Here is a 26967-nt window from a genome sequence, read left to right as displayed (position 1 = left end):
ATGCTAAATGCATTTCGTTGTCTCTGTACTGTACACTGACAATGACAATTAAAATTGAATCTGAATCTGAATCTAAATACCATAGATGTGGCCTCACCAACGACTTGCACGACTGTAACATAACATCCCTATACCTAATACCCTGGCAGATGTTCCAAAACCAAACTGTGAAACAACCTGACAGTATGCTTCAGGTTTGATTCCTTCTTCAGCCTCCTGAATTGGGTATTAACTCATCTGCTACACAAAGAGCTGAACTTGAGTCACAAGTAAAGTTGTTAGCCCTGTAAGTAAATGTCATTTGGGAGGCACTTTTGAGTTACCAATTTAGGGGCAGAGAACTCTTTATAATCGGTGTGTAGAAAGGAACTGCAGATGCTGGTTTAAACCGAAGATAGACACAAAATGTTGGAGTAACTCAGCGGGACAGGCAGCATCTCTGGAGAGAAAGAATGTGTGACGTTTTGGGTTGAGACACCTCCTCATTCCCTTTGTCCTATTTTCAAACCTTACACTTCCCTATCTATGTACCTCACTCTCCTTTGACATCAGTCTGAAGAAGGGTCTCGACACAAAACGTCACCCATTCCTTCTGTCCAGATTTTTTATTGCCATTTATTGACATTTATTGCCACTGAGTTTAGCACTGTGTCTATCTTCTTTCTACTCATGGTATCCATTCAGTTGGCCTAACAAAATACACTACATTCATTGAAAGTAAACATGGAAGATATATTAAGCAATTAGGAACATAAACGAATTATAGGTTGAATGTTATTAAAAAGAGATGGAGTACAAAAGTAAGGATGTCCTGTGCAATTTTTTTTTAAAGCTTCAGGTAAATCTCATTTGCAGTGCAGTATGCAGTTTTGGTCTTCATGCCAAAAGGCAGATCTTGTTGGCTTGATGGTAGTGCAGTATTGATTAATTAAATTTTGATTTCAGGAAGAGGGGAGATTAGTTAAGATTGCTGATACTCACTGGCATTCAGAAGAATGAGAGATGGCTTAATTGAGATATGCAAGATTTAGAGAAAGTTTGGCAGTGTAGATGCGAAGAGACGGTTCCATCTCATTGGGAAATCTTGAAATAAAAGGCAGAGTCTCAGGGGGAAAAAAAGCGGCAATTTAGTTAGTTTAGTTTAGTTTATTGCGACGTGTACCGAGGTTAGAATTTGTGTTTGGTTTATTGTCACGTGTACCGAGGTACAGTGAAAAACTTTTGTCGCATGCTAACCAGTCAGTGAAAATTTTAAAATTTAGTGAGAAGAAATTCTTTGGATCTTTAGAATTTATTTTCACAAAAGTTTGTAGAAGATCACTCATTCTATTTAAGTTCTGAGTGTTAGATTAAACACCAGAAAATATGAAGAGCAGGTGAGCAAGTGGTCAACAAACAATATTTTTTTGATGGCAAAGCCGACTGAAAGGGCCATTTGGCCTCCTCAAGTTTCAATTTCTTACACCCACCAAGACCACTCAAATTTATATTTCAATGTTACAAATTGGCGACTGGGAATGGGTGAAATTTGTTATGAAACATTGTTTAACCATTGATTTCATTCCATCAGGGTTCTTATTAGTTTGCTTCCAGGAGTAGAAAGGCACATACGAAAAATTAGGCCTAATAAAAGATAACTAGACTGCTATATCATGAGAGGGTGAGGAGAGTTGGATATTATAACGTCTTGTAATAAAATTAGTTGATTTGTTTTTTTTAGTGAGGATTAAGAAAAAGGTACTTTCTGAAAAGTAGCCCGAGATGGTCTGCGAAATGATGGCCTGGTGACCATAATCTGTGGGGTTACAAGGACCTGCTTTCTGAAGTAGTGTCGCACCAGGTTATGTTAGAGGTTTATGATGAAATATTGATGCAGCAGGCAAACTGAACACTGATTAACATATTGTTTATTACATTGTTCTATTGACAACAATTCTGAGAACAACCCAGAAATGGTATTGACGGATATAATTTACTTTCTCAACTTATTATGTTCATTGTTCAATACTGAATATAATATATATTTCACCATCAATAACAATGTCTTGTATCTATCCAGCACCTTTATCAAATAAAAATGTTCCATGCACTTCTATCTATTATCAAATAAACATTAGTACTAAAATACAATAATGGATTCTTGTGCAGGCAACTACAAGCTTGGTTGAAGAATTTAAAGGAAAAATAGAAGAGAGCCACAGAGATTGGATTTCAGAGGGTAGAGGATTGTAAGATGAACGCATGTCCGATGATGGTGCAGTGATTAGAAGTAGGGATGCTCAAGTGACCAGAACTGGAGATCTATGGGTGTGGGGATGGAGGATAAAACAGAGAAAAAGACAGGTGAGGACATGCAGGCATTTCAAAATAAAGGTGGGAACTTTGAAAATGAGATTTTACCGAGTAAAGAGCTATCTTTCCATTCATGTAAGTATTTGGGCAATCCATTTGCTAATTTTCACGAGCACACCTTAGCAATTGAATATTTCACACATAAACGAGATAATTGACAATTTTTTTAAACAATATTTTCCTATGATCCTTATCATAATGCAGCACATTGAATTAGTGTTAAAACTAGTTATAAGGCAAATAGATTAATGATCAGTGGGGTCACGGTGAGCCAAACAGTCTATTTCCATGCTTTGACTCCATAGACTACAGCTTCGATGATCTTTCAAATTAAACCTTTCCTGTACTGCTGTCCAAGAATAAAAAGTTTAAATTTGAACCAGGCATTTCCCTGTAATGGCTTTTCTGCTGGTCTTGAATTCACGTGAAATTCTGAATGTGTTGGCCTTCAGATAAAGTAGAAAATGAGTGATCAACAGGGAAAATTCTTAAGTGTTGGATTCGGATGGAATGTATTAGGGTGTTAATGGCAAAAAAAAGAGTGGGAAGAAGTAGCCAATATTGCAGAGGTGATCAGGAAGTAGCTTTTGTGATGCATTATTTTAAAATCAACATGGTAACAGAATGTTAAAATTATGTAGGGCCTCGGTCAAATGGTATATGTGTATGAAAGTAATAGAGCTGTAAGTGATTAATTTTCATCTGAAAGTGACACCAGTTGACTAGGCAATATCACAATCATGAATAAACAAAAAATAAACTCAATTATTTGAAAAGAATGGGATAACCATGCACCACAAAAACATAGCAGGTGGTTTGGATTTTATAACACTCTTTTTCTTTTTTTATGTACTGTTATTGAAAAATTCATAAATAGACTGAGAATTTTAGAACCACAACAAAAAATAGAAAATGCTAGAAACACTCAACAGATCAGGCAAATTATGGAAAGAGAAACAGAGTAAATGTTTTGCATTCACGATGCTTTGTCAGATTTTTATTTTTATTTTGGATTTTCAATATCTGTAGGGTTTTTGACTATCAGTCTCTAACAGACTGGGTTGAATTCTTTCAAGTTAGGTCAGAGATAGTGTTGGCTTTGCCACTGTTTAAGACTAAGAAAAGTTATGTTCCATATCTCAAGAGATTAAGGTTGCAATTTAAAAATAAGAGGGAGGATGAAATGATTATATACAGAACCTATATTGTGGTTTTAAAATAAAGAGGAAGAAGGACAATTTGAGGAATTCCAGCATTTTGAGCAAGCAAAAATCAATTTAAATTCTCAACATTGCAGGAAATTGCTGGGTGCGGAGGAAGTGTATAATACAGAACAAAACAAGATTGCAGGAGCAGAGATGTACTAAAATAATAGAATCAATAAAACTATACAAGACCGATAGCAGTGAAAGTGATAGATATTGGGGTGCTTGAAAGGAAACTTCACCTTCTACCAGATCGAGATTGCAGCATCTTGAAGTTCATCTACCGGTGATGTGATAATATTTAACACTGGACGGATGTACATTCACTGATCTCATGCTCACATCGTGGCACACCTGAATGGAGTATAGAGCTAGGTATAGCTAGCATGGTATTTAATTACTTTGCTTCCTTCACATACAGTTCCTTACTGGATGATAAGGTAAATAATGTCACCCTTGCATTTATTTAATTAATTGTTGGTAAATTTGACAAAATGCTTCATTGGTGACAATGAAATACAATGTAACAGCAATTATAAGATATATGGCTCATAAGACAGCAGGCATCAATGTTTCCAGGGCTGTAAATGTTTTGGAATAGTTCTGTCTCCTGATATGCTCTTTGACTGAGATGAGAAGTTCCTTATTGTGCTTCGTGGGATCACCAGCATTTTCTTTGCTGCGCACGGGGCAGGTTTTGACAGTGGTGCCTTCATTGGCGGATTCCTCCTGGGCTTGAGTTGTGATTCCTTCAGAGATTTCAGACCCATCAATTTACAGTACGTATTACACTGATGAAGAGCTCTGAACTGATCAATAAAGGAAATGGAACAATTTCCTTTAAATCCTTTGTACCTGAAAGAAAATACACAGGACATTAGACACATAACTGACTGGCCATGTCAATGATATCCAATACTCCACTGATCTACTTTTGGCTTGATTTTTATTCACTCAACTTCCATCTGACATGAAAGTGCCTACTGTGTTTTGTTTCAAAATTATAATTTGTCATGACAGACGTGCTATTTTACTTTGGAAAATAAAGTTGTAAATTTGTGCAATTTCATTACTGCCCCAATTGGTAAATGAAGTCTTGTGGCGTTGGAATATGCAGATGTGGAAGGTCTCAAATTCATCGGATTGGGTCAGAATTAGGCTTTGTCTTTCTAAAGCAGCTTCAGAGATGTGTTGCTTAAGGTATTGTTCATGTGATAGCATGTAGCTGCCAGCAAACTGTGCTGTTGCACTTCTGACTGGAAAATAGTTTTCAGTTACATTTTGGCATATTTCATTAATTCCAAGGCTCCACAAAAAATGGGGAAAAGATCACGTTTCTGATCTTCAGCTCTGGATAACCTTTGACAGCTGCCCACCTGGGAGAGTGGCATGTTCAAGTTTGCTCCTCTTTAAAAACAGCAGAATTCAAGAGTTCTCACAACTTCTACATAAATGTGATTAAAACTCCCTCTTTTTCATTTTAATTTGAGAAATAAATGCTGCTAAAAAAAACTGAAATGCTGTGTTGGCTTTAACATATTCCACAAGGTAACTTACTCTGCCAATCTTGTGGCTATTTTATCCAGCATGATGATGTCTCTAGTTTGAGTGTCCCCATGATGTGTTTTAGGAGTGAACATGGTTGCTGGTGAGATAAGATTCACCAATGACAATGCCATTGATGGCCTCTTCACCCTCCCTCCAAGCAGTCTGAAGAAGGGTCCCAATCCAAAACATCACCTATCCAAGTTCTCCAGGGATGCTACCTGACCCATTGAGTGGATAAATGTGAGGTTATCCACTTTGGTAGCAAAAACAGGATTATCTAAAGAGTGTCAAGTTGGGAAAGGGGGAAATACAACGGGATCTGGGGATCCTTGTTCATCAGTCAATAAAAGTAAGCATGCAGGTACAGCAGGCAGTGAAGAAAGCGAATGGCATGTTGGCCTTCATAACACGAGGAGTTGAGTTTAGGAGCAAAGAGGTCCTTCTGCAGTTGTATAGGGCCCTTGTGAGACCACACCTGAAGTATTGTGAGCAGTTTTGGTCCCCTAATTTGAGGAAGGACATTCTTGCTATTGAGGGAGTGCAGCGTAGGTTTACAAGGTTAATTCCCGGGATGGCGGGACTGTCATATGCAGAGAGAATGGAGCGGCTGGGCTTGTATACTCTGGCGTTTAGAAGGATGAGAGGGCATCTTATTGAAACATATAAGATTATTGAGGGTTTGGACGTGCTAGAGGCAGGAAACATGTTCCCGATGTTGGAGGAGTCCAGAACCAGGGGCCATAGTTTAAGAATAAGGGTTAAGCCATTTAGAACGGAGACGAGGAAACACCTTTTCACACAAAGAGTTGTGAGTCTGTGGAATTCTCTGCCTCAGAAGGTGGTGGAGGCCGGTTCTCTGGATACTTTCAAGAGAGAGCTAGATAGGGCTCTTAAAGATAACGGAGTCAGGAGATATGGGGAGAAGGCAGGAACGGGGTACTGATTGGGGATGAACAGCCATGATCACATTGAATGGCGGTGCTGGCTCGAAGGGCCAAATGGCCTACTCCTGCATGTATTGTCTATTGATAATTATTATTAAAATTGGTTCATTTATAACTTAACACATCTGGGAGATATAAAATGGTCACCGGTGGTTTTTCTAAATCAGATTAAAATCTTTACCCCAAATCATATAAGAGTAAAATTATTAGATATTTAACACCATTGCCTAGCAACAGAGGTGGTGATTTTGCATCACCAATTTGCATCACCAATCATGGTACAGAAAGAGTTGCTGTAATAAAACAGACCACTCTTTTCTTCACTTACCCTTTGCTGCAAGTTGCTATTCCAATATCAGTTAATTTCATTCCTACACCTACAGGAAAACAATTGGAAAGAGCAAAATTCTTTAACAAATTGTGTCAAGCATAAAAACCCCAATAACACATTGGAGAAGAAACAAAAATGCTGGATAACTAAATTGATGATAATGCAAGTTAGTCCTAAACAGAAAGACACAGCAATGTGCAGCTGAGATCTCTCACTGGAACTATGAAATCGTTGTACTAATGAAACGTGTAGTATATAAGGAACTATTTGACCAATATATTTATACTGGCGGAAGAAGAAGTCTGTAGCTCAGTCCCATTTATAACCCTTGATGGTTATGGCAGCTCTGTTCTCATTCAAGTTCTTTCCAAAGTGATTAGATTTTCTGCACTGTATCTTCCCTTGTGCAATCATATCTGTCCTAAAATGTGATGACGAGAACTGTTTTAGTCAACTAGTCATCACTATTTTTTGATATGAGGTTTCTAGTTTAGTTTAGCATGTTAATTTCCAGCGCATAACTGTATATGAAATATGGATCTACTTTTGTTGCACAGTAATAAGCAGTATCCTTTGCAGTATGCCACATACACAGATTGAAAGGTCAGGTTCAAATTCCTACAGGTGGGATTCACATGGGAGACATGAATGTCTCCCCATGAGATCCATGGCAATTTGGCAAATTTGACCCAAAATTGACTTGGTGAAAAGAGGAAGAGGAAAAATGATTGAAGGTTGTTTATGTGATTGTAAGCCTATGAGTAATAATGAAATATGTTTAACACCACACGCTACCAATCCCAGTTGTGGAGACATTGGTATAGTTGTCTCGTTTAGGACACTGATCTTTTTTTAATTCTGGATTTTATAATCATGTATTGTGTTTTTGTATATAATTTATGATGCTCATAAGTAATTTTCGAAGCTCTTATATGTATTTTATGATGTTTTTATATGCAATGTATTTTATGTAATGTCGTCTCTTGTCTGAACCTTGAGGCTGAAATAAAGTTTAATAATAATAATAATAATAATAATAATAATTAAGAGCCGAAGAATGTAGAGCAGAGATCAGTGCCGGTGCAATCACTGTTTGGTCTATACATGGACAAACTGGATGTGAATGTAGGAGGTATGATTACCAGGAGATTGGTGGTGTTGTGATCATGAGAAGGGTGGTCTTCGGCTACTGAATAATATTGACCTGTTGGTAAGATAGGTGGTAAAATAGCAAATAAAATTGAATGCTGAAAAAAGTGTGAGGTGTAACATTAAGGAGGAACAATAAGACTATTTATTTATTTATTTATTTTTATTTATTTATTTATTTATTCCGAACAAGTAAAGACATTAACGACATTAATATTAACAAAATCGAAATTATCAAACAATTGGACATTACAATCAATATTTACAAAGCAATGAGAAGAACAAAATCAAAGTTCCAATATCCAACTCTGTGTCTGTACAAGCTCGAAAAGGAGTGAGAAGAAGAATAACTTATTAAATCTCACCCCTTTTCCCCAACACTTCTACCATATTTAAAAATCAATTCATTACTAATAATAATACTACCCTAGGCAATTTCCCGTAATACCTACAGACATATATATACATACAACTATTATGTACATACAAACTTCATAACTGAAGTACCCAAACATAAGTAAACAATAGTAAAGCAATAGATAAACACTAACCCCCACTTGTCAACCATCCCCTCCATCCCTGTACCCCTTGAGAATTATTTTTTTATATATCATTTTAAAATGATTCATGTTTGTGCATTGCTTCAATTCCCCGTTCAATTTATTCCACACTCCTACTCCACAAACCGAAATACAAAAGGTTTTTCTAGTCGTACGGACTTTTTATTTCTTAAAGTTAAATATTCCTCTTAAATTGTAACCCCCCACACGCTCGTTAAATAATTTTTGAATGTTTCCAGGTAAATTTTTATTTTTGGCCCTAAACATTATCTGAGCTGTTTTGAATGTAACCAAATCTTCTAATTTTAATAATTTTGACTCTAAAAATAATGGATTCGTATGACCCAGATACTTAGCTTTATGGATAATACGAATTGCTCTTTTTTGCATCATGGTTAATGAGTGTATCGAATTTTTATAGTTATTACCCCAGACTTCTGCACAATAATTTAAGTAGGGTAAAATCAATGAACAATAAAGAATACGGAGTGATTTGTAATCCAGAGCTTGCTTGGCTTTGTATAATACAGAGATACTTTTTGACAATTTTAATTTTACATGTTTAAAATTAGGAATGTATAATGAATGTATAATGGATGTTGGGACACTGCAAAGTACCAAGGACCAGGGGGACCTTAGTATATAGGTCCAACGATCCCTTAAAGTAGCAGGATAGGTGGTTGAGGTGGTTGGGAAGGCACATTGGATATTATCTTTAATGAGCCAGAGGTTAGTAGTCAACAACTTTGTTGAGTGGTGTGGGCTGAATCACCTGCAGGTCAACACCGACAAGACTAATGCCCCTGTCCCACTTAGGAAACCTGAACGGAATCCTCTGGAGACTTTGCGCCCCACCCAAGGTTTCCGTGCAGTTCCCGGAGGTTGCAGGTGGTTGTCGGAGGTTGTAGGTAGTGGAAGCAGGTAGGGAGACTGACAAAAATCTCCGGGAACCGCACGGAAACCTTGGGTGGGGCGCAAAGTCTCCAGAGGTTTCCTAAGTGGGACAGGGGCATACGGAGTTGGTGGTAAACTTTAGGAGGAGAGGAACACCCCTGTCTCCATCAATGGTATGGATGTTCAGTTTACCGGGGAGTACAAATACCTGGTGTGTACCTGGACAGTGAACTGAACTGGTCCAGAAACGCTGAGGCCCTGTACAAGAAGGGACAGAGCCAGCTGTACTTTTTGAGAAGGCTCTGCTTCTTTAACGTCTGCAGTGAGATGCTGTTCTACCAATTGGTGGTAGCCAGTGCCATCTTCTTCACTGCCGTGTGCGGGGGCAGCAGGGCAAAGGCTGCGGACGCCAATAGGAACAATAAACTCATCAAGAAGGCTGGCTCCATCCTGGGGGCAGAGTTGGATTCATGGGAGGTGGTCTTGGAGGGGAGGATGCTCCTCAAACTGCGGAGCATCTTGGACAATACAGCTCACCCCCTCCAGGTCAACCTGCAACCTGAGGAATACGCTCAGCAACAGACTGGTTCCACCAAGATACAGGACAGAGCGCCACAGGAGATCCTTCTTCCCTGCGGCTATCAAACTTTACAACTTCTCCCCCTTGTGTTGTGGGGTAGACTGAGACTGACCGCCCTCCCCAATCTCCTCCATCTTTGCACTTCCCCAAAGTTTAACACTAGTCACTTTATTTTCTTGTTTCATGTATTTTGTGGGTTTTTTTTACTGTTGGCAAATTAATTTCCCTCCTGCGATAAATAAAGTTCTATTGTATAAAACATTGATTCTACTTCGAAGTCACGTGAGAGACTACGTGAAGACCCCGCCAGCACGCATGCACGACATAGCGTCTCACGCAGTGCAACAGCGACGGGCGGGGGGACAAGCTCTCCCGCGGAAAAGTTTAAAACGGGACCTGCAGGTAAGTTAATCTTATTCTGAGGTTGTTTATTTCGAACCCTTGCTGTGTTTTGTGTTTCAGCAAACATGGACAAGGGAAGGAAAGTAAAGAAGGTTGCGTCCCGTACGACTGTGGTGGACCAGGAAGGTTCCGGCAGTGGGGGGCGACCGACGGCACCGGGACCGCATTCACTGTGGTCCACAGTCACCGACTCAAACACTGCTCAGCCAAGCCCAACGCCGCAAGCTGCTCAGCTCGAACCAATGCAGCGGGTTGGAGGCAAGGCGAAGCAGAATGTGACCGTCTATCCCGCATGGAGCGGTTCATGGAGCAGATGCCCCAGCGAAACTTGCTCCGGGAGATGGAGCAAGCTCGCCATGGGAGTGCTCGCACACCCACAACAGCACCGTATTCATCGCTGTTCATCGCATCTCCCTCGACAGAGGGGAGGGTTGGGAGCCAGGGCTGGGCTGGCCTGGAAGAGGGGCTCATGGCTGAAGATACCAGCAGTGTGCTGGGGGTGTAGGACCAGGAAGAGCTGCTGGGAGTGGTCAACAAGTTTGCGGTACCACCGCGAGTGGGACAGCCACTGCAGGCGAAACTGGCGGCCAGTATAGACTACCTGTCCTTCCACCCTCTGCAGGAACAGGTAGTCAATGAAACAATGGACAAGTATATACTTCCGGAGAACTGCATCTCGCTAAATGTACCCGCCGTCAACAGCCAAATCTGGGGGTACATTGGGCTGGGCATAAGGGCCCAGGAGGTGAAGCTCCAGAAAGTATTAAAACTTCTGACTTAAGCCATAACGTCCTATGCTCATTCTGTTGATGGGGTCGAAATGACGGATAACCAGCAGGACACAATGGCCCTACCGTGTAATACACAGTATGAAATAAACTGCCTACGGAAGAACGCCATCAAACCTGCCCTCACCCCCAAATTCGCAGGGTTGTGCAAAACTGCAACTGCACAGCCGCAGATACTGCTGTTTGGAAAAGACTTGTCCAAGCAAGTAAAAGAACTGGACGAAGAGTCTAAAGCCATTGGGCTTATGAGGGCAGCTGCAGGAACAAGCAAAACCACACACCCCAGGCGGCAGCACCCCTATGCATCCACCAGCAGGCTTCACCAGCTGGTGAAAGCATGAGGACCGCATATCAACCACAGAGGGGTTTTTTCGGCCTAGGCCCAGAGCGGCCCTCATGGAAGATGCACCAACCCCACAATCCGGCGCCTCGACCAGTGAAGAAACAGAGGCCGAAGAAATGAACACACTACCGGTAACCATGGAGGTAGGTGGGTCTGGTTCCTTCCAGAACATAAAAGGTGTAGGTCCTGTACTAACAGTGGGAAGGTTACACTTGTTTTTGGAAGCATAGAGGACTATTACATTTGATAAATATATACTACAAAGTATTCAGGAATACAAAATTGATTTTATCCAAAAAATTATGCCACCAGTTCAACATGTACCTGACAGGGAGTTTGTACTCTCACAACGGGAGAAATTTGAAGGACATGCAGAACTGGTGAGGTTACATGCTAAAGGAGTTATAGAGAGAACGGAGCATGACTCTCTGGAATTTGTATTGAACATTTTTACAAAAACCAAGAAGGATGGTGGATGTCGCATCATCATTGACTTAACTAGACTGAATACTTTTATTAAGTATATACATTTCAAAATGGAAACATTTGTTACTGCCAAACAATTAGTTTCCGAATGATACTTCATGGCATGCATTGATTTAAAAGATGCATACTATTCAGTACCCATTCACAAGGGTCATCATAGATACCTAAAATTTAACTGGATGGGGCAACAATGGCAGTATAAAGCGTTGCCTAATGGTTTAACATCAGCCCCAAGACTATTTACCAAGATATTGAAACCAGCCTTGGCAATACTAAGGAAACAAAAACATATGTTATGGCATATCTTGATGATATTTTGATTGTGGGGAAAACCCTGGAATTAGCTAAATCAGCGGTTTTAGCTACCAAACATCTGTTTGAAACACTGGGGTTTATCATACATCCAGGTAAATCTAAGTTGACACCATCCACAACTATGGACTGTCTGGAATTCACAATTAACCAGACTGATTCCTAGGATGTCAGGACTTTCATATGAAGAAAGACTGGATAGACTTGGCTTGTACTCGCTAATATTTAGGAGATTGAGGGGGGATCTTATAGAAATGTACAAAATTCTTAAGGGGTTGGCCAGGCTAGATGCAGGAAGATTGTTCCCGATGTTGGGGAAGTCCAGGACAAGGGGTCACAGCTTAAGGATAGAGGGGAAATCCTTTAGGACCGAGATGAGAAAAACTTTTTTCAAACAGAGAGTGGTGAATCTCTGGAACTCTCTTTAGATTAGATTAGATTAGATTTGTTTATTGTCATTCAGACCTTTCGGTCTGAACGAAATTTCGTTTCCCTGCAGTCATAAATATAATAAAAATAGAACAAAAACACACAATCAACACAAATTTAACATCCACCACAGTGAGTTCACCAAACACCTCCTCACTGTGGTGGAAGGCAAAATCTTAAAGTCTCTGCCACAGAAGGTAGTTGAGGCCAGTTCATTGGCTATATTTAAGAGGGAGTTAGATGTGGCCCTTGTGGCTAAAGGGATCAGGGGGTATGGAGAGAAGGCAGGTACGGGATACTGAGTTGGATGATCAGCCATCATCATATTGAATGGCGGTGCAGGCTCGAAGGGCCGAATGGCCTACTCCTGCACCTATTTTCTATGTTTCTATGTTTCTAACTCTGTCCACATGTCTGTAACATTGCCAAAGGACAAAGCAGCAGATTTGGTGGAAGCCTGCAACAAATTGATTGTAACTAATCAACCATCTATTCGACGGGTGGCCAAAGTAATTGGGAAATTAGTAGCAGCATTTCCAGCTACTCAGTTTGGACCTTTGCATTACCAAAATTTACAAAGGGCAAAGGTGCAAGCGCTAAAACAACATACAGGTCATTTTGATCGACCTATGCAATTACCAGCCAAAGCAATTTCGGAGTTACAATGGTGGAAGGGAAATATTTGGCATAGTTCCAGCCCCATCGTTATCAGTAACCCATCATTCACATTACAAACGGATGCCAGTGCTCAGGGCTGGGGAGCAACTAACACTATATCTAGTACTGGTGGTAGATGGAACATACAAGAATCATCACTACGACAGACACTGGGTATAAATTACTTAGAAATGTTGGGTGCGTTTTATGGGCTAAAACCTTACTGTTCAGGTATGCACCATTTGCATGTCCGCCTACAAATTGTACCTCTCCAGCATTCGGAAGTGGGAAGCGTACTGCTCAAGGACTGGGGTAGCATACAAATCAGCTATAATTACCAACGTCCTGGAGTTCCTATCCAGCCTTCACTTTGATGAAGGACTGAGTTACAGCACTATTAACAGTGCTAGGAGTGCTCTGTCAGCATATTTATGGCAGGCACCGGGACAGCAGTTCACAGGAGCCCACCCTCTAGTTGCCAAACTAATGAGTAAGTAAGTAAGTAAGTAAAATTTATTTATATAGCACGTTTAAATCAACTCGTGTTGAGACCAAAGTGCTTTACATAGAAAAAAAAATAAAAAAAATAATGAAGCTTCCGTACATCCATAGAAAAATTGAAATTAAGAAAAATGACACAACATATTGTATAATTCAACACAAACGTACCCCCACAACAGAATAAAAAAATTTCCACTGTGGGGAAAGGCATCAGAAAGTTCAGTCCTCTCCCTCTGTGATCACCCGAGGTCGAGGCCTATTTGTGGCCTCCGCAGCCAGTCCGATGTTTTCAGGCCCTCTTGCCAGAAAGCTGGAATGCCGGCATCGGGTGAACACTCCTCGGCGGCTTGGAAATGTCTGGAGCGGCCGCTTCCTCCCCGGAGACCGCGGCACCCGAAGTCTTCAGACCGCGCTGGTTGGAACTCCGACTCTGGTGATTTCGAATCCCAGGCTCCGCGGTGTTTAAATCCAGCGCCGCCTGCGACTGGACGCTCCACAGCCACAGCTCCTCGGATGTTAGTCGGCGGTCACAGTACTCCGGAGCTTACCGCACGGTGACCCGGTAAGGCATCACCCGCTCCGTGTTGGTGTCCCAGCGCTGCACCGCCGCCGAAGCTGTAGTCCCGGCCGATCCCGACAGGAAACGCCGCTCCAGTCCGATGGTAGGCCGCGAGGAAGGGGCGAAGAAGCAGCTCGGAGGGAAACCGCCTCTCCGACCAGGTAGGGACCGGGAAATAAAGTTCCCCCTTCCCCTCCCCCACCCACCACATAAAAGAAGACCTCCAACAAACATTTTGTAGTAACAGGACTAAAAATAAAAATAAAAAAGGGTGAAAGGACGGACTGCAGGCAGAGCAGCCATACACAATGGCGCCCCACTCCTGCAGTCCGCCATCTTAATGAGGGGTATCTACAACACCAATCCCCCCAGACCAAGGTACACCCAGATCTGGGACGTCAGTGTTGTACTGACATTGCTAAGGGGTTGGTCACCAGCAATGTCCCTGTCCCTGGAACAGCTCACACTAAAAACAGTCATGCTGATGGCTTTGGACTCAGCTCAAAGGGTCCAGTCCCTATACAAATTAAGATTGGACAATATGAAAACATCAACTGACAAGATAACCTTCCGGATCTTGGAGCTGGTCAAACAGAGTAGACCGGGAACTTCGGGACTGAGTTTGGAATTCCGGGCATACCCACCTGACCCCCGTTTGTGTGTCATGACACACCTACTGCTTTATCTTAGGACAACTAAAGCCTTAAGAGGAAGCGAAATGGCATTATGGGTTACCTTCAAACAGCCTCATGGTCTGGTGTCAGTACAGACCATCTCAAGTCTGGTGGCTGCTGGGGTGGATACTGACATTTTTAAATCTCACTCCACCAGGGCAGCAGCAACATCGGCGGCCAGAAATATGGAGGTACCAATGGACCATATTCTGGCAACAGCAGGATGGTCTACGGAAAAGACTTTCCAAATATTTTATAATAAGCCGATCGCCAAACCTGCAGTGTTTGCAGAAAGAATTTTAAGTTCTGCAAATATAATTTAGCCCGAGGGAGCATTATTTTCTTTGATTAAAAAATAAATCGTTATTGTTTTTAAAAAATTGATTCATGTTTAATTACGATAACATACATCCTCCCTTGGATGACTTCGGCAGTGAGTGAAGCATGGATTTGTTCCACGGCTTGAAATCACAGATCTTTAAAATCTTCACGTAGTCACTCACGTGACTCCGAAGTAAAATAGTAAGATTAAACGAGAACTTACCAGTTTGAAGTTTGATCTTTATTTTATGAGGAGTTACGTCGAGGGATTACGTGCCCTCCACGCCCACCCTCTATTATGAAGGTAAACTGGTATCCTAGTTCTTCTTATCTTACTATGTCTATTTCAATTACTATTACTGTGATTCCACACCGCTGCTTTGAAGAATGACACGCATGCGTGCTGGCGGGGTCTTCACATAATCCCTCGACGTAACTCCTCATAAAATAAAGATCAAACTTCAAACTGGTAAGTTCTCATTTAATCTTACTATTCTGCAGCATGCTTTTCTGGTTGCTACGCCATAGGAAGGGATAGATGGGTAGATGGATAGATGGATAGATGGATAGATATACTAGACCAAGTGGGACCCGTTGCAGGGGGTGGGGGGTGGTGCCCTTCGGCATCACACACACACAAACCACCCCCCACACACACACTAACTCCCCCCTCCCTTGATATTACATTATTATTATAATTAGCTCCTTTTACCCCATCCCCCGCCCTATCCACTCGCGCATAACCCCCAACTGCGCAGGCGCGGCTAGAGGGGGGGGGGGGTAGATAGGGAGAGGGTGAGGGGGTAGAGAGGGAGAGGGTGAGGGGGTAGAGAGGGAGGGGGAGGGGGGTAGATATTGAGGTGTGGGGAGGGGCGCAGCGTCAGAGGGGAGGGCTGGTTCCTGAACGCAATACTCCACCACTCACCCATAGGTCCCAATACTCACCACTCCTTAGAGAGGCAAGGGGGGCAGAGAGGGGCAGAAGGGAGGGGGGGGGCGGAGAGGGAAGGGGATGGGGGCGGAGAGGGAGGGGGATGGAGCGGAGAGAGAAGCGGGGCGGAGAGAGAGGTGGGGGGCGGAGAGAGGGAGGTGGGGGGCGCGGAGAGAGGGAGGGGGGCACGGAGAGAGGGAGAGGGGCGGAGAGGGAGGGGGGTGGAGAGGGAGTGGGGTGCGGAAGGGACGGGGGCGCGGAGAGTGAGGGCCGGGAAACCCGAGCTGAGTCGCGAGCGTGCATCGACCAAAACTCTCGGGAGTTCTCGGGAGTTCTCGGGTATAGGGCCCCGAGCTGAGTCGAGGCGTGAGCGGGCAAACGTCGACCAAAGGCCGTCGCAGTCTTCAGCTGTGATCTTTGGTCTTCAGTCGACTGGCCGACTTTTGAATAACGAGGGGAGGAAGGAGGGGTGAGGGGGTGACGTCACTCGCAGCGCGAGAAGACGACAGGCAGGCAGATCCATTGTGACGTCATCAGCGAAAAACAGGCTTTTTGATTGCAAAGTTTTATTGGATTTGTAAACATTTTGATTAATAACTCAAGAAATAATGCATGAATGTTTCAGATAAGGCGATTTTTGAGTTCACGGGATAAAGTGTCGTTTTTTCGAGAAGATGTGATCGCACACGAACAAATAAATGCACACACATCCACATATAAGATCACAGTTTTATAGTTATAAGGATATATAATATATTTACCTTGCAAGTCAGTAACAAGGAGTTTTTCTTCTGTCCATTCATATACCCAGTGCTGGAATGTACAGCATTTCTGACCAGCTTCAGAATCTTTTCTACCAACATTCAGCTCTCTGCCATCCTTCACTGAATACTTAACAAAGTCCCCTATTAATTCCTCTTCTACGGTTGCGTAAGGGATGTTGTTTGCTGGGCGATGTATGAGATATATGGGAATGATCCTAGAAAAGAAGAAGAATTTTGTAATACCTGGCATTGTTTGTTTTACCTCTGCTGCTTCGTAACAAATAATTCATTTAGAAGAAGTGAGGCACATGAATTGTAAAGTCATGATTTTTAAAGGAATTGGCTGCAATGTGTAACTGAGACACACAGCATTAATGTCTCACATTCAGTCCCAATACAATATACAATATTTTTATTCCATGTCGTTTGAACCTCAGTGAGGCTCAAACGAAACTCCGTTTCCACAGCCATACAAACAAAGACAATTCCTACAAGACATACAAACAATTCAATTCACACAAACATCCATCACAGTGAATCTCCTCCTCACTGTGATGGAAGGCAAAGTCTTTTCTCTCTCCTGCACCATTTCTCTCCTGATGTTGAAGCCCCAGGCGGGCGATGTTAAGTCCCACGTCCATTTAAGGCCGCGCCGGGCGATGTACGGCCCCGCTCCAGGTCTAAATGTCACAAAGTTGGAGGCCCCGACGGGCGCTGGAATGTCCCGCGGCCATTAAAACCGCGCCGGGCGATGTAAGGCCCTGCTCCGGGCCGTTCCAACCCCGCGACACAGGCGGGAGAAGTTGCGTTGCGGGAGTTCCGATAAGCGGTCTCACACCTGGACCCGCGAGCTCCCGATATCACAGTCCACCGGTCTGCAGCTGGAGCCTCCGAGCTCCGGAGTCGGGCCGCAGCAGCAAGCCACCATCGCTTCTCACGCTCCGAGGCTGGCGATGGTAAGTCCGCATGCTCCGCGACTGGAGCCCCCAGGTCGTTACGGTTGGAGGCCGCTCCACGGTACTAGGCCCCAACGACAACGGAGACCTGACAAGAAAAAGGTCGGGTCTCCTGTGCAGGGAAGAGATTTTTAAAAGTTTCCCCCTCCCTCCCCCCCCCCACAACGCGAGTCGCACCGCCGCAATTCTTAATCTCTGTTGAGTAAAAAAATCACGAAGAACATTCTCTACAATCTTCCTCGGAAGCCCTGAAATAGGAATCTAATCTGTTCTCTGGAACTAACCCACTTCACTTTGATAAGCCCAAAACTAACAATAAAAATCTTTAAATATTACAATTAATCACCCGATGATTAAAAACAATACCTGGCAGCGACAAATGCTAACATGCCTCCTGGAAGACTTACGAGGTTTCATTGTAGACCAATGCACTTAGGAATCACATGCAAGATGTGTCCAAAAGTTTATAACCCATTGGATCCAGGGCAAATTGACTTATTATATCCAAAATTGACTTGGTAGTTTGTGGACTGGTCATTTTCATTCTAATGATCACTCCAATTTTCTTAATATGTTAATTTTCTTCTGGGATCTGTGCAGCGCTATCAAGTCCAGCATTATTTTTCACATCCGTAACTGCCTTTGAGACGCTGTTTTTTTCTGAATTGTGGCAGTATCAAGGAAATCTGACAGTGCCGTTGGGTCGGGAGTTCCAGGTTTTAGAACCAGTGACGATGAAGAATGGTGTATAACTTGAAGGAGAACATGGACGATGTGGTATTAGACCTTGGTGATAGAGATTGGGGATTTGGGCTGTGATGTCAGAGCAGCCAAGGTGCAAAACTGCAGTGCAATTTGCAATAAGCAAAATAAACATTTACTCACTCGGGTGCTTCCCCAAAGCCTTCTAATAGTGTCCCCACTGCTGAAAACATGTTGCCATATTGCCGAGCAGCGTTCTGGACATGGCATTCCTAAAAATAAAACAACACTACTTTTTACTTCACTTGAAACAGATGCTTATAATACTTTTATGATAATCTTCACAATCAATTGCATTTTACCAGTCGAAGGTGAAGCAACATTGCCACAAGGAAATATACACAGAGATTGCAGTTCCAACACAGAAAGAGGTAATTTGAGAAAACATCCATAATCAACATTTACTCTCCATCTGAGAAATAGTACCAACTATTTCTATTAATAACTTACTATATTTTAATGCTGCCTCAACCATTCAAATAGGATATAATCTCAGCCTCATAGAAACATAGAAAATAGGTACAGGAGGAGGCCATTTGGCCCTTCGAGCCAGCACCGCCATTCATTGTGATCATGGCTGATCGTCCCCTATCAATAACCCGTGCTTGTCTTCTCCCCATATCCCTTGACTCCACTAGCCCCCTAGAGCTCTATCTAACTCTCTCTTAAATTCATCCAGTGACTTGGCCTCCACTGCCCTCTGTGGCAGGGAATTCCATAAATTCACAACTTTCTGGGTGAAAAGGTTTTTTCTCACCTCAGTCTTAAATGACCTCCCCTTTATTCTAAGACTGTGGCCCCTGGTTCTGGACTCGTCCAACATTGGGAACATTTTTCCTGCATCTAGGTTGTCCAGTCCTTTTATAAGTTTCTATAAGAAACTCATCCTTCTAAACTCCAGAATACAAGCTTAGTCTTTTCAATCTTTCCTCATATGACAGTCCCGCCATCCCAGGGATCAATCTCGTGAACCTACGCTGCACTGCCTCAATCACAAGGATGTCCTTCCTCAAATTAGGAGACCAAAACTGTACACAATACTCCAGATGTGGTCTCACCAGAGCCCTATACAACTGCAGATGAACCTCTTTACTCCTATACTGAAATCCTCTTGTTATGAAGGCCAACATTCCATTAGTTTTATTAACTGCCTGCTGTACCTGTAAGCCAACTTCCAGGATGCCCAGGTCTCGCTGCACCTCCCCCTTACCTAACCTAACCCTATTGAGATAATAATCTGCCCCCTTGTTTTTGCCGCCAAAGTGGATAACCTCACATTTATCTACATTGTACTGCATCTGCCATGCATCTGCCCACTCACTCAACCTGTCCAGGTCACCCTGCAACCCCCCAACATCCTCTTCACAGTTCACACTGCCACCCAGCTTTGTGTCATCCTGAAACTTGCTAGTGTTGCTCCTAATTCCCCCTTCCAAATTATTAATATATATGGTAAACAGTTGCGGCCCCAACACCGAGTCTTGCGGCACTCCACTCGCCACTGCCTGCCATTCTGAAAAGGACCCATTCACTCCTACTCTTTGCTTCCTGTCTGCCAACCAATTTTCTATCCATGTCAAAACCCTACCCCCAATAGCATGTGCTCTAATTTTAGTCACCAGTCTCCCGTGCGGGACCATATCAAAGGCTTTCTGAAAGTCTAGATACACTACATCCACTGGCTCCCCTTCATCCATTTTACTTGTCACATCCTCAAAAAATTCCAGAAGATTAGTCAAGCATGATTTACCTTTCATAAATCCATGTTGACTTGGACTAATCCTTTTACTGCTATCCAAATGCCCCATTATTACCTCTTTAACAATTGACTCCAGGAACTGATCCTGAATCTATTGAACATTGGAAAATAATCACCAATGCGTCCACTATTTCTAGAGCCACCTCCCTGAGGACCCTGGGATGCAGACCATCAGGTCCAGGGGATTTACCATCCTTCAGTCCCATTAGCCTACCCAATACTATTTCTCGCCTAATGAAAATTTATTTCAGTTTCTCTACCCCCTTAGATCCTCTGTCCTCCAGTGCATCTGGGAGATTGTTTGTGTCTTCCTTAGTGAAGACAGATCCGAAGTACCTATTCAACTCTTCTGCCATTTCCTTGTTGCCCATAATAATTTCACCCGAGTCTGCCTTTCTTCCTTTTTGGAATGACATGATCCTGCGTCTTCCTGATTATGCCCAGAAATTCCTGCCATTGCTGTTCCAACGTCATTCCTGCTAGTACCCCTTTCCAGTCTACCTTGGCCAGCTTCCCTCTCATGCCTTCATAATCCCCTTTGTTCAACTGCAACACTGACACTTCCGATTTAACCTTCTCCTTCTCAAATTGTAGATTAAAACTAATCATATTATGATCACTACTTCCAAGCGGTTCCTTTACCTCGAGTTCTCTTGTCATATCTGGTTCATTGGACAACACTAAATCCAGAATTGCCTTTTCTCTGGTCGGCTCCATTACAAGCTGCTCTAAGAATCCATCTTGGAGGCACTCTACAAACTCTCTGTCTTGGGGTCCTGAACCAACATGATTTTCCCAGTCTACCTGCATATTGAAATCCCCCATCACCACAGTGGCATTACCTTTGTTACATGCCAGTATTAACTCCTGCTGCAACTTACACCCTACATCCGGGCTACCATTTGGGGGTCTGTAGATAACACCAATTAGTGCCTTCATGCCTTTACAATTCCTCAACACAATCCACAGTGACTCTACCTCGTCAGTCCCTATGTCTTCCCTCGCAAGGGACTGAATTCCATCCCTCACCAGCAGAGCTACCCCCCCTCCTCTGCCCACCTGCCTGTTCTTTCTATAGGGTGTATAACTCTGAATATTAAGTTCCCAGGCCCGATCCTCCTGCAGCCACGTCTCAGTAATCCCCACAATGTCATATCTACCAACCTCTAACACCCGGGGATGTTTGCATTCCATGTTTCCCTCCCTTTTTCACCGTCACCCACCTTCTCTCTTCCCGTACCTTAGGTGTAACAATCTTACTGTAGGACTTGTCGAGGAACGACTCAGTTTCTCGGATGAACCTGAGGTCATCCACTTGCTTCTCCAGTTCCCCAACATGGTCCTTCAGGAGCTGTAACTGGATGCACTTCTCACATTTGTAGCAGCCAGATGCACCAGCAGTGTCCTTGACCTCCCACATACTACAATCATCACACTGAAGCAGCTTGTTTGACATCTCCTTCTTTCGTCTCTCCCTCTCCAGCGTTTTGCGTAGCCTCCTCTCCTTAGCCTCCTCGCCAAAGACTTTCGAGCCAAAGACTCGCACTTTTCTCACAGGGCACTTCCCTCACAAGGCTGCTCCCTCACTGATGTTCCCTAAGGGCCGTCTTGCTTATATTCACTGATAATTGCCTAATTTACCAATTTACAAACCAAATTCCTCAGTTTTAAAATGTTTTCCCCCTCTGACTCACTTCTAACTCTCCTTCCACTTGGGCTAGAGGCAATCAGTGCTTTCTCCTGCTTCTCTTTGTTGCTGTTGCTTCAAAATCCATGGGAGCTCTGATGTTGACCCTCATAATGTTGTCTAAAGAAGATTCTAATTCTGCCTAAAGAAGATTCAAATGGGGTGGGAGAATGCAACCTTCACATGGTCCGCCCTGTTTCTACAAATGCAATCAACCTGGTGTGTGCAATCAAATAAGATCAAATAGAACAAGAAGAAGAAGAAGGAGATTCAAATGGGACTGGCCAGTATGCCAAACTGGTCGGCATAGACAAGTGGGCCGAAGGGCCAGTTTCCATTCAGTGCAGATCTATGACTCTATGGCTGTACCTTCTTGTCCACCATGCACAGAATGTCCCCTGTCCTCATGACTATAAAGGGCCTTACATTTTTGCTGGTCATTCTTGGGCCTTCAATGTGTTTATAAATTGGTATTTTCGGATTTACCTTAATCCTGTCCACTACTGATACTATGAGGCCACACTTTTCCTTCCTAATTTCCTTTTTCACTATCTTCTTATGTTTTTTATACTCTTGACTGGCATCCTATCTTTAGTTCTTTATATTTTCCATATGCCTCTTCGTTTCTCTTTATTCTACTCTTGATATTCCTAACATCCAATGTTTCCTGTACTTGTTATCCATGGCAACAAGTCACTCACATTTTCCCATGTGAATGCTTCCCATTGTGCAGATATAGACTTGCCTGCAAGTAAACGCTGCCAGTTTATATTTACCCAGTCCTATCTTATCTTAAAATGAAATTTTCCTTCCCCAAATTTTAATACCTTTCTTCCTTTTTCCCCCCATAACCTCTTTGAAATATATGGAGCTATGGTGTTTATCACCAAAATGCCATTCCCTTCGCTTGCCCAGTTACATTCCCCCAAGATAAGATCTGGTAATGTTCCTTCTCAATTTAGACTTTAGAGATACTGCGTGGAATCAGGCCCTTCGGCCCACCGAGTCTATGCTGACCAGCAATCACCCCGCACACTAGCATTGTCCGACATACTCGGGACAATTTACAATTTTACCAAAGCCAATTAACCTACAAATTTGTATGTGTTTGGAGTGTGTGAGGAAACCAGAGATCCTGGAGAAAACCAACACAGGTCACAGGGAAAAACAAACTCCTGTTCCGAACTTCTCTTTAACTGTTCTTCACAGAGCCAAATATTGAGTGATTTTTTAAATAACTGAAAATATACGTGAAAGCACGCACCACTAACAACAGAATCCTAAAAATTAATGTCCTAAATTTAGAATTTATTATTCATAATTTTCAACGATCTCCATGCTGGGGCGGCACAGTGGTAGAGTTGCTGCCGTACAACGCCAGAGACCCGGGTTTGATCCTGATTTCAGGTGCTTGTCTGTACGGAGTTTGTATGTTCTCCTCATGACCATGTGGGTTTTCTTCGAGATCTTCGATTTCCTCCCACACTCCAAAGATGCACAGGGTTGTAAGTTAATGGCTTGGTATAAATCTAAATTGTCCCTGGTGTGTGTAAGATTGTGTTAATGTACCAGGATCGCTGGTTGGTGCAGACTCGATGGGCCAAAGGTCCTGTTTCCGCGTCGTATCGCTAAAAAAAAAATTGCAGGCTAAAAGCTTGTATGATTTATATAGCGTAATAAAGGAGGTACCTCTTTCAGTCAGTCTATATTTTACCTGTACAGCCAACATATAGTTCCGTTGTATGATCTCGCTCTTTGTTTTGGTCCCATATGAAATGGAAGTGTGAATTTTTAAGACACAGCTGTGTCCAGGATCGAACAGAGGTACGAGGCCATAAATAACTTTTGTCCGAAATGCTTTTCTGTGCAATCCTTCACCAAAATGCAATTCGTCTGTTGCAATACTTCCATGTATCTTGGGCTGAAAATTACACTCACTTGTGAGCTCCTTTTCAATGATGGGTTGTAATAACTCAATGTTCTCTCCTTTAAAGAAGTACAGAGAAAGATAACATAGGCACAAGAGAGGATATCAATCTAATATTATTGACACAAGAGAGGAGATCAATCTAATATTATTGACTATGAGTTGTTTGGTTTCAACACAATAATAAACTGGACACAAAGCCTCATGGGCCTGTCCCACTGACACAACTTTTTTGGCGACAGCCGGTACCCGTCCTAGGTCGTTGGAGGTCACCGAAAATTTTCACCATGTGGAAAATTCAGCGGCGACCAGAAAGACGCTACGACTCTTTGGGCTACTAGGAGACTACTCACGACCATACAGGCGACATCCAGGCGACATGTTGTGGGATGAAGCATGTATGGTCGTGAGTAGTCACCCATAGAGTCTTACCTTGTTCTGGTCGCCGCTGGATTTTCAACAATTATTAATACATGACAAATTAAGTTAAACAATTACTTAAATAAAAATTTAAGGTTTGTGAGTTTGGTGAAATGTATGTAACAACTCTGAATGGAACGCCATGGTTGATCTAAGGCTGCAGATCCAGGAAGGCAGTATATCTGGGCCTCATCCTATAGTCCAGTGAGAGGTCAAACTGCACCCAGATGACCTGCAACACACTCTCAGCTTGCAGATGCAATGGTATGCAATAATCTGCGGCCAGCACTCCACGGATCAACTGGCCAACCTCGGAAGGTTTTAGAAAAAAACGCTGGACAATTTAATCGCTGGAGTAAAATAAAAATCTACTTCTAACTCCGTCAACGCCGACAACGGGACGGATCTCACGGAGGGGACAAAACATAAGGTAAGTCGTGTATTTTACATATAAACTTGCTTCTTAGGATTACTTTAATCAAAATTTCATTGGTGAAAATGTGATTAAGGCCCCATACAAACCCGCAGTGTTTTTCCTGCCGATATGGGGTTTAAATTCACCGCAAACCCCAACGTTCCAAATGATCGCGTTCCATGAAATCTCACTCGCAAGATCATTTAAATGGCCATTAATTTACGGGAATTAAACACTAAATTCCTTCCATTTGGCCTATAAATTCATGACAATGAGATTTAAAAATCATGTTATATTGTGAATTCTTGTGTGAATGTTATTTGGACACTTAGGCTATTTAAAAATGTTAACCTTTTCTTAAGAAATGGATAGATGTTTAGATCTAGTAATTGAATTTTGTAATTAGCTACAATTAGGTAACTAACTAATTATATGCTTTAATTTCAGGTCATGCAAGTAAGATTTTCATATTTGTTTCAGAATGCTTCAATCTATAATAACTGAAAATTTCATTCGGTTCTCTTAATTTTTAAGAAAGTTATGGGCTTTTGACTCTCCTCGATCACAGCTTTTGTGTTAAGTCAATGGAAAAGCAATAGGGAACAAGATGCTAATTTCCGAGTATGAAAATGGCCATAGCTTTTTAAATACTGAAGATATGAAAGTGAATTAGGTGTCAAATTAAACTTCTTTTTGTGCTTTATCTGATGGGATAAATTTCAGACTTTGATTTTTTAAATCTCAAAATTTTGTGACATTGCTACCGTCTGGCAGCAAAGCTACTGCTGCGCCACCATGCTGCTCTAAACAGTTTCTGGTTCTGACGCACAGTGGGATAGGATAAAGGCAGGCAGAGCAATAGTGATTGGGGACACAATAGTTAGGGCCACAGATAGTTGATTCTGTGACAGCAAACTGGACCTGGATGGTGTGATGCTTCCCAGGTGCCTGTGTCCAGGATATCTAGGAACGCCTGCAGAATATTCTCAAGGGGAGGGTGTGCAGCCAGAAGTTGTTGTGCACATCAATACCAATGCATAGGTAGGAAAAGGGATGAGGTTCTGACGGGGTGAATATAGGAAATTAGGAAAGAGTTTAAAATGCAGATCTCGAGAGTAGAAATCTCTGGATTATTATCATGTGCTAATAATGGCAGAAATAGAAGGGCAGGTCGGATGAATGTGTGGCTGAGGAATTGGTGCAGGGGGCAGACGTTCAGGTTTTTTGGAACATTGGGATCTCTTCTGGGGTACAGGTCACCAGGACAAGAGAGACAGGTTGCACCTCAACTTGTGGGGAACTAATATCCCTAGAGGGAGTAGACATTGTTTATATGGACTTCAGCAAGGCCTTTGACAAGGTTCCACATGGTAGATTAATCTCAGGGGACTGGGATATTGCAAAATGATCTTGATCAGTTGGGCTGAGGAATGGTTAATGGAGTTTAAAGCAGCTAAATGTGAAGTGTTGCATGTTGGGAAGTCAAACCAGGGCAGGACCTTCATAGTAAAAGGCAAGGCCCTGAGTGAGGATTGGTGAAGAGCAGAGGGATCTGGAAATACAGGTACATAAAGTTTTGAAAGTGGTAGATAAGAGTGGTCAAGAAGGATTTTGGTACATTGGCCTTCAATCAGGATATTGAGCATTGAAGTTGAGATATTACGATACAGTTGCAAAACATGGTGGTGAGGCCACATTTGGTGTATTGTGTTCAGATTTGGTCACCCAGCTATAGGAAAGATGTTGTTAAGCTGGAGAGATTGCAGAGAAGAGAACTTGGTCACATAGTCATTGAGTGATACAGTGTGGAAACAGGCCCACACCGGAGAACAATGTCCCAGCTACACTAGTCCCTCTTGCTTCCACTTGGTCCTTATCACTCCAAATCTGTCCTATCTAATGTACCTGTATAACTGTTTCTTAAACAATGGGATAGTTCCTGCCTCAACTACCTCCTCTGGCAGCTTATTCCATACACCCACCACCCTTTGTGTGAAAATGTTGCGCTTCGGGTTCCTATTAAATTTGAAAAGGGGTCTCTACCCGAAAAGTCGCCCATTCCTTCTCTTCAGAGATGCTGCCAGTCCCGCTGAGTTACTCCAGCTTTCTGTGTCTATCTCCTATTAAATCTTTTCCCCTTCTCCTTGAACCTATGTCCTCTGGTCCTTGATTCCCCTACTCTGGTCAAGAGACTCTGGGCCTCTACCCAATCTATTCCTCTCATGATTTTGTACACCTCTATAAGATCACCCCTCATCCTCCTGCACTCCAATGCATAGAGACCCAGCCTACTCAACCTCCCCCTATAGCT

General features: G+C 42.7%; 1 protein-coding gene across 1 annotated transcript in view; it reads right to left on the bottom strand.

Moving 5' to 3' along the window:
* Positions 1-1889: 1889 nt before the first annotated feature.
* Positions 1890-26967, bottom strand: part of alpk2 (alpha kinase 2) — a 69771-nt gene continuing 44693 nt past the window's right edge. Inside the window, exons 9-13 of the mRNA XM_033039131.1 lie at positions 23609-23880; positions 18572-18660; positions 16728-16945; positions 6378-6426; positions 1890-4412 (exon numbers count right to left, since the gene is read on the bottom strand). Of these exons, the coding sequence (XP_032895022.1) occupies positions 4124-4412; positions 6378-6426; positions 16728-16945; positions 18572-18660; positions 23609-23880 (917 nt within the window). The 3' untranslated portion in view covers positions 1890-4123. The remainder of the gene's footprint in view (positions 4413-6377; positions 6427-16727; positions 16946-18571; positions 18661-23608; positions 23881-26967) is intronic.

This window comes from Amblyraja radiata, chromosome 1, assembly GCF_010909765.2.
Source record: "Amblyraja radiata isolate CabotCenter1 chromosome 1, sAmbRad1.1.pri, whole genome shotgun sequence".
NCBI classification, from domain to species: Eukaryota; Metazoa; Chordata; class Chondrichthyes; order Rajiformes; family Rajidae; genus Amblyraja; species Amblyraja radiata.
Note: the sequence above shows the minus strand (reverse complement) of the source record. Positions and strands in the feature narration are given on the sequence as shown.